Source organism: Dipodomys ordii, unplaced genomic scaffold (genome assembly GCF_000151885.1).
Source record: "Dipodomys ordii isolate 6190 unplaced genomic scaffold, Dord_2.0 Scaffold79, whole genome shotgun sequence".
Taxonomy (NCBI): Eukaryota; Metazoa; Chordata; class Mammalia; order Rodentia; family Heteromyidae; genus Dipodomys; species Dipodomys ordii.
In genome coordinates, this window is record NW_012267295.1 from 6,801,608 (window position 1) to 6,814,113 (window position 12,506).

Sequence of the window (12,506 nt, forward strand, 5' to 3'; positions counted from 1 at the left end):
ATGAGTACATTTCTTATCAAGCATTGTAGCCTCCTCCTTTGTTTCCCCTTCCCATCCCATCCTCCCCCTACCCCCTCACCGAACCCTCCTCCCCCCCACCACCAAAGTTGTAAAGTTCGTTTTTTCGACATAACAACTTGTACATCTCATTGTTACAATGGGTCCACCTGTATTATGGCCTGAATCTTATACTTAAAGCTCCCAGTGATTGCAAGCTGTTGTCACCCTGATTTGCCATGATTACATCCTGTATACTCCCTGGCCTGAAGCCTCAGCTTCAACTTCTAAAACATCTGTGTTCTCTTCTTCACAGGTCAGCAGGTGCTGGGCTTGGTAGAGAACCAGAGTGACTGGTACCTTGGAAACCTGTGGAAAAATCACCGCCCATGGCCAGCCCTTGGAAGGGGCTACAACACAGGTAAACCGTAAGACTGGTGTGGGCAGGGGTTACAAAAGGTGATAAAGTACTCAGTGTTCCTTCAGGGAGGGGACATCACAGCGATACATAGACCACCTGGATACCACCTGGTTACTGTCAGTGGACAGTACATGGGCAGGTGAGCCTCCGTTCCTTTCCCACAGCTGCAGGCAGGATAGCAACTTGGTCTTGGCAGTCTGGACATTCCACCAGAAAGCCTTTAGCCAGAGGCCTACTGAATTGTTTGCCAATCTGCTCTGTAAGTTCCTTAACTATTTAACATAGACGGATAACAAACGCCCCCAAGACCTAAATTTCTTCAAAACATAAATTTTTCTCTGTCTCATCTCATGTATATTTTAGGTATACCGGGGTCTTTGCTGCAGGTATAAGGATTCATCTTGCCACATACTTCCATGTATGAGCTGAGAAAGAAGCAGAAGTCATAGCTCTTTAAACTCCTGCTCATAGCTGGTTGGCAAAAGTATATCATGTACCTTTCCCTGTGTTCAAAAAGTACACCACACCATGCACCTAGCAGATAGCACAATTCTCCAATAGCATGTGTGAAATTGTTAATTCTACCTTGTTACCTAACCGCAATATTCTCTCTCCTCTTTTGGTATCATTCATTCAACCATCCTTTATTCAACAACCATCTGAATGATGACTAGGCATAAAGGCCCACGCTATGTGTCAGACATACCAGCTCATAGAATGAATAATGTCTATGTGCAACGTAACCTCTGGATTCTTCTCACTTCCCTTCCATCCTCATTGCGGTTTCCTGCCCTCAAAGGATGCAGACTTAGTCTTTGTCCATAGCAGTAGAGCTCAGGAAACAGTGGTTTGAGTGAGGCAAGGAAGAGCTGCTACCAGCATCGGAGACCAGCAGGTGTGTTGGGTTGGGGCAAGTGTCTCAGAACAGCATCACCTGACCCTAGAGTCTAAGGCCAATCCTAGTGACAACAGCCAAAAAAAATCATCTCTGAGAGCTGATGGTTCAGATTGCAGAAACCACAAAGGATATCAGCTTTCAGAGGTGGGGTCAGAATAGAGGTCAAAACTGGAGGACAAGGAAAGAAAGCCCAGTATCATGCCTTGAGCAGCCAGAGGTCACAGTCAGGGAGCCCTATATTGAAGGCCATTCTTGGAGTTGGGCATTGTTCCCTAACTGACAGTTGCTATAGCATCAAGCCTGTAGGGCTCTCTGTAAAACCTCCTAGGCATACCAAAGAGTAGTAGCCACCATCCCCTCCCAGACCCACAGCTTCTCCAAGAGCCCCTCCCTTCCCACCCCCCCCCACACTGTGCTGGATAGTAGGCAAGTGTGAGGAGTCCCTGTGAGGGGTCAGGAAGGTGAAGGAACTGAGGACGGATAGAGCAGCAACTCTTTAGTAGCAGGGAGGGAAGTATTTAAACATTCCAGTTAACAGGTAAGCAGGGCCTCTACATACTAAGTAGGTATTATTAGACAGGCACTGTGCCGGCTTCTTTAAAGGTGTTAATCTCATCTGATCCTCACACTGAACCCAGGAGGCAGATGTTATGCTTATCTGTATTTTACACAAGAGGAATCTAGTGCTCAAAGATATCAAGGCTGCAACCTTAATAAGTAGAAGAGCCTGAGCCATTAACTACTCACCGTCCTTACTTATGCTTTAGTGGTTTCAGTGTCAAAGACTTTTTGCTTTGGATTGTTTTGCTCAGGCTGGCTTCAAACCCGTGGTCCTCCTGCCTCTGCCTCCCAAGTGCTGGGGTTCTAGGCATATGTTCTAGGCATATGTTCTAGGCATAATTTTTTAAAATTAAGAACCTTGAGTCCTGTTCTTGAAGAATCTGGTTGGGCTGTGAGGGAGCCCAGGAAGTCTGCCCTACAGGAAGTTTCTAGGATGTTTCTGGAGCAGAATATAAGATCCTGCTCTGACAAAACATGGCATACTCAGCCAGCTTACCAAGCAGCTGTTTGCTCAGTTCATTTAAGGTTGGACCCTGAGTGAGCCCACCCTACTGTTGTCCAAAGAGAGGGCTCCGTGAACTTTCCTTTGGGAAGAAAATCATCTCTCTATGTCACATTGACTTCCAAATTTCTATACAGCCAGAGACTCCCATGTTTGTTGGATGGGAGCAGAGAAATCTCAGAGAAACCCTGGTCTGCACTTTTATTCCCTGTCCCTTGAAACATATGGTGATAGAAAATGTCACATGGAAATATACTGCCCTGCCTTGAGGATGCAGTATAAAGGTCACAGTTATCTGCATAAAACAAAACTCATTGGTCATCAATCCAGGCTTACCGGGAGAAAGACAGCATGTCCCACTGGAGAATTTATTATAGTCAAAATGGCATATCCTCTCCCACCTCTCTGTGTTTGCTACAGAATGCAAAGGCAGGAGACAAACCAGGATTTAAGCCATTTCAGCTCCCACCTGATAGGCCCTGGCAGTGGGTTTCTTCCTTCTGTGCTGGTACTTAAAGGGCAGAGAAGATTGGGGAAAGCCCAGTTACAAGTAATACGTCCACTGGGAAATCAGTGACACCAAATGATCATGAAGAGAGTGTTGATATGGCATTGAAATGCAGTGGCTTTTACGACGAGAATTTGTTATTGTAGAGTCTCATGGATGGAGAGTTTGGTGTAAAGAAACCGTCACCCTACATCCCAGCCATTTCCAGACTCCCAAAAGGGTCTCTCCACCAAAGCCCCTGGGTGAATTTTAGCACATCAAGGCTGGAACTGCAGCTATATGAGCTTAACCATGTAGTTTCACCTCCTTTGACCTTTAATGGGATGGCAATACTCTATTATCTAAGAATCACTGACTAACAGGGACACTTGCTTAAGAAGTCTAGCCTAGCATAAAACAAGTACTCAGTACATCTTAGTATTTGGCACCTCGTATCTTTCTACTAGTTATTTGATTTAAAAAAAAATAGTAGATACATGATTCACTGGGATTTGCAAAGGTCAAACAAGCCCCCAGGTCAGTGTTTCATTTACCCAAATATCTATCATACAGTGCCTTTTCCCTACTTAGTAAAAGCTTTTCATATTATTTTAGGAAAAAGAAATCCATCTTAGTTTGTGTTTCCTGTGTTGTACTTTGAAAAATCCCCAGAAAAAGCATGAGATACCTAGGTTAGGAAATCTGTCTCCAAGACCTATTGTTTTTTAAACTCTGTCTGGCAGGCTTACCCAGTGCAGTGAACCTGGGCTTCCTCATCTATTATGTTTTGAAAGTTGGTTGTAGTTTTTATTTCTTCTGAATAATTCGGATTCAGCTGTGCTCATGAAATGTACCTGTTATGCACCAGACCTCTTCCCAAGCAGCTTAGCATGCATGAGACTTCATTCCTACAATTACCTGGTGATGTAGAGATTCTCCTTAGAAGACCCAGCCAAGTTCCCACTTATCAGTCTGCTTTTACAAAGCCCCGAGGACCTTAAAAAAATAGGAAAGTCTGCTTTCATCTCCCTTCTCTTCTTACTGGAACAGTTTACAATGTATTTCCATCCAAATAAAGTTAACTGAGCCAGAACAGCTGTGAATGTCCAGGCAGGTCCCAACACAGTGCTCGTAACTATTCAGGTGGATTAAACAGCACCTCCCACATCCTTGCACGGAAGTTGTCTGTTTCCAACCACTCTGTCCACGTGTCAGCCTAGGTGCAAGAAGCTATCATTCACCCAGCATTTAGCTGTCGGAAGGGCTTTCAAAAAGAAAAAGAAAAGAAAACATATACACACATACAAGAATTGGATGGGCTCGTTAAGATTCAACACGTCATCTCATATACTGATGGATGAATATCCATCAAAGACAAGAAAGGAAGGAGGGCTAAGAACAGTAAAGGATGAAGTGAGGGATGCCAGGCCAGTAGAAAGAAGATGGAAAGTTCAAGTTTACAGGGAGGTTTGCTTGCATAGGATCCCAAAGGTTACTCAGGGAGAAGGTGTGTCCTCCAAAGAAGAAGGGCTTTTAAAAATGAGGCTGTGCTTTTAAAAACAGTTCCTTTCAGTCCTCAAATTAGGCCAGAGACAGGCAGATGGAAACCCGGTCCTCCTGAGAGAAGGAGAAAAACTTCTCTGGAAATCCCTATCTGTAGAACTACAAAATTGGGACATTCAAGGACTGGCTCACCTCTGAGGCTGGAGCAGACTCTGGGCTGTGCATACATGGGAAGTGATGGGCGATAAAGGCAGACTCTACGGTGGAATCCCTGGCAGGGATTCAAAAGAAGAAAATGGTGGGCAACTTGCCAAAGAACTACAAAACTCATAGCTCTAGCGGGATGAGCAGTAGTGTGAGTCAGAACTCAATCCTGGCCTCTGCCTCTGGATTCCAGCATTCCAAGATCCTGAACAAGTCTCAGCCCGTGTTTGAGCCTTAATTGTGTCTTCTACCAAAAATTCAAATTTCTTCATGCTTTGAAAAATCATTGCAAATGGGTTGTTGCAATCTGTAATAATTGCATCCAAGGTCATTAGACTTGAATATAGTTCACTCATTGATTTATTTAGTACATACTACTAAAAAGCTATCATTCTGACAAGGTTAGGGTAAATGAGTGTTACCAAACAGCTTCCTTCAAAACAGAAGCATTTGCATAGACACTGATAAATTTAGTATGACATGAGCCTCTCCCATAATTGAGATTCAGAGCTGAACAGAAGCCCTGCAGTAACCCTGGGCCAGCATTTCCTAAGCTAATCCCAGAAGGCATGGCAAGAGATATCAGTGCATGTTTAAAAATGGTGAACAGGGAAGTTCACATCCTCTCTTAGAGATTCACAAGGATGCATATTGGCATACTACAGGTCCTATAAAGTCCGAAAGTCAAGGAAGCTGCTAAACAGAGAAGCAAGCATTTCACACTTTCACTTGATCCCAGACTTAGGGAGAAAACAGGGAATTCTAATAATGAGGATAAGGAATTTCTTCGTTTAAGCTCTGTATCCCAGGCTGTTTGCCCAAAATATTCAGAAGGGGTTTGTAGAATAACCCCATTAGAAGCTGCTTGCCTTTCCTGACACATTAAGTAGACACATCTACCCTGTTTTGTACTGAAGATATTCATCCCCACACTCCGCAGTAAGGACATAGATGCTGTCTTACTCAGTTCAAGCTGTTGTGTCAGACATGCCATGGTCTGGGTGGCTGAATTACAGCCCAGGCCACTGTCTGAATCACTCAAGATGCATGTTTACCATGTCATCTTCATTCCTTCACCAGGGAGGGGGAATTAGGACCAGACTGCTGGGAAGCTATTATTTTAAACATGCTCCCTGTGTGATTCTAGGGCTTTGGAGTTTAAGAACCTGTGCCTTATCTCCTCTTAAACTTTTTCTGCTACATTGCTCTTCACACATAAATTGAACTTGGGTTTAACAGAAAAACTCCCTCTAACACTCCTATTCTGTGCATCTAGTAGATTTGTTGAGCCTAGAGTATATATTTTATATCTTTGGTGAGTTTTATCCAATTTGGGCAATCTCTGTATCATTTTGTTAGACTTGATTTTAGTTCTTAGCAAAGGGTCTCCCATAGAAATAGTAAAAATGCCTTCTTTTCATTTTGTCAACGGCCTGGCCCATTTTTATAACATGTTTTTGAGTGCCTTTTTTACAGTCCTAGAGAAAAATTCAAGTTTTACATATCTTATGCTATCTGCAAATATATTTTTTGTGTGTATGCTGGTACTAGGCTTGAAGTCAGGGCCTTGGCACTGTCCCTTAACTTTTATGCTCTACAACTTGAGCTACAGCTTCACTTCTGGCTTTGTGGTGGTTAATTGGAAATGAGAGTCTTACAGGCTTTCCTGCCCAAGATAGTCTTGAACTGTAATCCTCAGATCTCAGCCTCTTGAGTAGCTAGGATTATAGACATGAGCCACCAGCTCCTGGCTACAAATATAATTTTTAACAAAATCAGTGTAATGCCCTAACTATAATACAGTGAAGAAAGAAAAATAAATTAGTCATAAAATAATATTTACTTCAATATGTAAAGTATCAGGGCTTGCTTATACCAAGCACCTTAATGAAGTAGATAGATAAACTTGTCTACTTTAATTCCCTATAGAATGGTCTTCACTGTAAGGAGTACAAGTGGTGAAAATGGGGTACTGGCCATCCAAATTGGCTGGACTGCCAGGATGATATACCAGCCTCCTCGAAGGTCATTGAGTCCGTTTGTGGAGCTCAGGCTCCACAAGTGCAAAGCCACTGTGGATTCAAGGTCTTCCTTAAGGTTGTCACTTGTAAATAAGGTAATGTTCGCTGCTCACAGGGAGTGTTCATCCAGCTAGATGTCTGCTTAGCCGTACTGGGGCTGCTTCTCTCCACAGCCTTTACATCTGTGTCCTTACTCAAAGCTTGTTCATCTCTGTATCCTGAACCATATCCTTCTCTGGCCTTATTCTGCCTTGTTGGTTCACACAATCCATCTATTGCTTCAGTCTGAATCCCTTCAATCTATAAGAGAGAACAAACAATACAACTGAGCCTTCTCTTTTGTGGTCTCAACAGTCCTAGTTCCCTTGCCAATTTCTGCATGTCACTTATATCTGAGCCCCAGTTCATTCCTATGTGAGATGGGGCTGGTTGGACTGTTAACCTACAGTGCATTGTTGGGGAAAACACATGGGATAATATAGTATGTTTAATACATGAATATAAAGGATTTACACTCACCTACTATAGTAGTTGCCTGTATCCTTTAAGGGAAGGCAGGATGTCAGGCCTCTTATAGTACTGGTCTCCTGTGCTCCTATAGCTCATCATTCTCTTTTGTCCTACTAAGAGTCAGTATTGCGTATGTTCTGAAGTTGATCCCAGGCCCTGGTCCACCTGATAGCAATGAGCAGTGAGCAATGAGCAGCCTTTTCTCAGTTTAGCCTATCAAGACTATGCGTGTACCAACCTTACTGAGTTAGTGTCTGCAGAGATTTAGGTATTGTTTTCAATTTCTAGGGGAGCATCTGGGTCAAAGAACTGTGTTGGATATTAGCACTTCCTTTCCCCTTAATACCAGAGGTTCACAAATGGGGCTAGACTATCAAGGTTTCTTGACATCTTGATTGTTAGCTGTCTTTGATCCACTTGAGGTGTTTGGGCTGATCACTGTCTTCCCCCAGGCTGGCCAGGCCTGAGCTCATTCACTGGTTAGATACGTAGCATGCTTTTGCAATGTGCCAAGTACCTGTCTGCATCCTGGAGATGTCATATTCACAGGGAGGGTTCCTTGTGATTGTGGGAGAGGAACTGTCTTCCTCCTGTATTCCTGTAATGTCTCCTCTTAGCTCCCCCCATTCACTCAGCTTCAGCCACCCTGGTTTCGGGGCTGTCATGTAAACCCACCTATTGAAAAGCATGAGCCTTTCCACTCACCCAACTGCAACTTTCTTGCTACCCTCATCTCTGCCTGTAGCATTAAATACCATTGTACCTTCCATGATTTTGCAGATTTTCTTTTGGCTTTTCTGCCTCTTTCATGCAGTTATAAGCTCCTCCAGAGTAGTAATTTTATCTAGTAATTTTCACTGTTCTATCTCTTATACCTAGAATCCTGCCTGGCATAAATTAGGCATTAAGCATAAGGTACTGAGTAAAAGAAATAAGTTTGGAAGAAGATATTTTGAAGACAGTCCCATTTCTCACAGGAGTCCCGTGGGAAATGTTATTATGTGAATGACGTTGGCAATCTCTGGAGACATTTTCTTGTCACGACTAAGGAGCTTGTTTGGTGTGTAGTGGGTAGAGGCCAGAGATGGTGCTAAACATCCTACAGAACACAAGATACTCCACGGGAAAGACTCATGTAGCTTAAAATGTCAGTACTACCTAGAATGACAAAAACTCTGATATAACATGATGTGCTAAGGAAATTGAAAACTGCTAGAAAGGACTGTTTTTTCAAAGGAGGGTCTCTGAAAAAAATGGTATTTGAGCTCAGGATCTGAAGGAAGGGAAGGTGGGGGCCTTGGTAAGAACTGGTATAAGAAAGGTACAACTTGAAGAGTCAGTGCACAAAGTGGGGGCTGGGAGGATCCCAAGCTCTGGGTCCACCGTGGATATTAATGGCTCATTGAATGACGTGGAGAAAATCCCTCCATCCTTTTTTTTTCCTTTTTTTTTTTTTGGTGGGAGGTAAGATGGAGATATTAATTCAAACTCAGTTTCTGGAAGGATTGTATGGATAGAAAATGCCTGGCACACAGTAAGCACTCAGTGTATGGTAGATGAGGCTCTTGGTATAGTGTAGAACAGGAGTCTGGGTGCCATGGGAGACACCTGCTAGATTAACAGTGAGGTGGGTGAACCGATGGTCTTAGGTCTGAACTCTAAACTCTGAAATCTAAAACAATATACTTCCCCTCCACACCCACCATCTCCTTGTCTTCATTTTTTTTTGTCTTTATTTATGTCTTGTCTCAGAGGCAAGTTCTCATCTTTCCAGGCTCCGACTGTAGCCTATGGCAGCTAACGCTATGTGGAGCACCCCTGGGCAGGCCCAGGGCACTGAACCCAGCTCGTGCCCTTCAGCTTCACTAGGTCCTCTCAACTCTCCTCACAAAGCAGCCAAGCAAGAGTTCCCCCTCTCGTCAGCCCTCTAATTAAACTAAACAGCTAAAGAGTTTTTGCAGCTGCATCCTGAAAAGATGTCAAGATGTCTCCCTGCCCTCTCTTCCCTCCCAGACCAAAGCCTCTGTTCCAGAAGAGTTGTTCTCCATTGATTGCTTCCTCCTTCCTGGACTGCTGGCCCCAGAGAATGTTTTTAATATACCGCTTCCAGAGTCTGACCTTAAGTGCAGGAAGTCTGCTACCCAGTGTCTCTCAGAGAGGTCTTTTCCCCTGATCATTCATTCTTATGAGTGATTCGATGTCCTGGGTAACTCTAACCACAGAGTTTCATGGTCTTCCTGTTAAAGAAGTCAAAAGGCTGCTGCATGTTGAATAGAAGGAAGACAAAGCAGAAAAAAACACCAAATACTAAAGCAAAATTCCAACTGATCCGGGCCTCACCTGCAGCTATCTCTGGTGAAATGGTGTGGCCAAATCTGTAGAAGTGTGGTAATCCACCGCTCTATGCCCTATGTTCTCTCCTGTGAATTGAGAGGAAACTAATGTTGTCTTAATCCATCCACATTCCAATATAACACCATGAGCTGAGTAGCTTAGAAACAACAGAAATGTATTTGTCCTAATTCCAGAGGCTGGAAAGTCAGTAGAGCCAGTGTCTGGGGAATGCCTGCTTTCTGGTTTATGGGTGGCTCCTTCCACATGTGTCTTCCCATAGTGAAAGGAATAAGCTGGCATTTTGAGGCCTCTGATAAGAGCAATAATTTCATTCATGAGTGCTTTACCTTCAAGACATAATCATCTCCCAAAGGCCCCAAACCCTAATAGCCATTGCTTTCAGAGGTTGGAGTTTCACTTACAGATTTGAGGATACAGGCATTCAGATCATAGAAAATATGAGAAAATACTGCTATAGCCTTTCCTTATTTCCATAGAGCTCTAGACTTTCCTACGCATCTGAACCAGAGTCGGAGTCCTCGTCATGTAGTCCCCTATTTAGCAACTTGCTATTCATTTACTCTCAGTGTGTCTTCAGCCATTCTGCACTGCACTACAGCTGTCCCTCCTCCTTTCTGCCTGAGCATTTATTTGCTGCACACTCTTTTGTGGTTGTGGTTAACTATAGGCACTGTGTTGTATAATGGATTTCCAGAACTTAGCTCATCCTACATAGCAGAAACTTTTTATCCATTGAGAAATAATTCTCCATTTTCCCCTACCCTGACAACAATTATTCTATTCTGTGCTTCTGTGAGTTGAACTATTTTAGACACTTCAAGATGAATGGAATCAAGCAGTGTTTGTCCTCCTGTGATTGGCTTACTTCATTTGGCATAATGGACCGCTTATATACTGTTCCCGGGAATGGAGCATAGCACAGCCCCTGTGAGGGACAATTAACTACAGAACTACATGTGATCCAGCAGTCCCAATTCTGTGCATATGGATTCAAAAGAACTGAAATTAGAGTAAAGAGATAGATTTTCCTCATACCTTTAGTGCAGCACTATTTACCTACAATAGCTAAGTTAGATAAATAACTCAAATGTCCATTTACAGTTGATAAAAAGAAAATGTACTTTCTTGTAGACTCTGAAATGTCATTTAACCTCCAAAAGAAGGAAACTTGCCATTTGGCAATGTGGCTGACACCCACGCATTAATGGGGGCTCTCTGGGACTTGATGTCTCAGAGGGCAGTGAGCAGTTTCCCAAAGCCCCAGGTCAGAACACCTCTGTCAGAGCCTTTCAGGGGTAAGTGGAGGTATTGCAAGGCATCTGTTCAAAGTATATGCATTCAAGTGTCCATAGTATGGTACATGGTAGGCATTTAAAATCTGGCTTTGTGAATAACATAGCACTCCTTTAATTCCAGGAGGATTGAAAGCTCAAGGCCAACCTGGGTAACTTAGCAAGATCTAGTCTGAAAATAAAAACAAAGGCTGAGGATGTAACTGAGGATGTATAGCACTTGCTTGCCATATGCAGGGCCTGGATTCAATCCCAGGCACTAAAAAGAAAGGGAGAGAAGAAAGGGCAGGTGGGCAGGAGAGAGGGGGAAAAAAAGAGAAAAACAGTGATTGGATACCTTAAAGTTCCAATGTAGACTTTACCAGATATTGGTGAATCTGACTATAGATTGCTGCCAGAATAATATCTTAGAAAAATAAATGCCTTTTAGGAAAAAAGCATTTAGCAATCGAGATTCATGTTTGTTGTAAAAGACAGTGCAGAAATGCAACAGTGTACTGGACTCTAGCTCCCACCTGTTAATGAAGGCCTGTTCTTCTTGTTTTAGGAAATATTTTTTTTAATCAAATGGCTGGGTGCCGGTGGCTCATGCTTGTAATCCTAAACTACTCAAGAGGTTGAAATCTGCAGAAAAGTTCATGAGACTCATCTGCAGTTAACCATCAGAAAACTGGCAGTAGTGCTGTGGCTCAAAGTGATAAAGCTCTAGCTTTGAGTGGAAAAAAAAAAAAAAAAACCTCAGGGACATCACCTGTCCCTGAGTTCAAGTCCCATGTCTGACAAAAAAAATTAAGTATATAAATTTAAAAAAGTATTTTTAAATTAGAACAAGGTATAGGTGACTCATATCTATAACCAGAGTTTGTCAGAAGGCTAAAGGCTGGAAGATCCCAGCTCAAAGCCAGCCCAGGCAGAAATGTCTGTGAGAGTCCTTTCCAATCAGTTAATAAATGAAGGCCAGCCTGGAGGCATGGCTCAAGTTGTAGAACATCAGCTGTGAACAAGCAAGCTGAGCGAATGTGAGGCCTTAAGTTGAAGCCCTGGACTGGTAAAAGAAATGTGTGTGTGTGTGTGTGTGTGTGTGTGTGTGTGTGTGTGTGTGTGTAGAGAGTAATTTATAGATTGATTTATATCTATACATTAGATACATAGTATTCCGGAAAATTATTTAAGTAGAATAATTATATTTATATATATATATATATATATATATATATATATACAGTATTTAGATGAATCATGTAAGTGAAATTGTTTAGATGCTTTATACTTAGCTTATTTCACTTTTGATAAGAAAGCCTGATAGACTGTTCATGGGACTATAGCACAGCCACTGTAGAGAACAATATTTTTGTTAGCCAACTAACTGATGCACTTTTTTTTGGCTTTTTTTTAATTGTGAAAATAACATAAATAGAGGTTACAATTATATGGTCAAGATAGTGAGTACATTTCTTATCAAGCATTGTTGCCTCCTCCTTTGTTTCCCCATACCATCCCTTCCCCATACCATCCCTTCCCCCTACCCCCCAACCCCCCCACCACAGCAAAGTTGTAAAGTTTGGTTTTCAACATAACGTCTTGTACATCTCATTGTTGTAATGGGTACACCTGTAACCCTGTTTAAACAGTTTGTTTTTTCCCTTCCCCTCCACAAATTATATCAACATCAAATACAGTGAAAGCAGGGCTTATATGGGGGAGGGACATACAAAGCAACAAAGAAATCATCTTTTAAATATGTTGGAAACAATC

The 12,506-nt window shown here is 42.6% G+C and overlaps 1 protein-coding gene across 1 annotated transcript in view; it reads left to right on the forward strand.

Annotated features, from left to right (window-relative positions):
* The window catches only part of Large (like-glycosyltransferase), a 458,307-nt gene that overhangs the window by 359,806 nt on the left and 85,995 nt on the right, over positions 1–12,506 (forward strand). Inside the window, exon 7 of the mRNA XM_013024905.1 lies at positions 314–418. Within this exon, the coding sequence (XP_012880359.1) occupies positions 314–418 (105 nt within the window). The remainder of the gene's footprint in view (positions 1–313; positions 419–12,506) is intronic.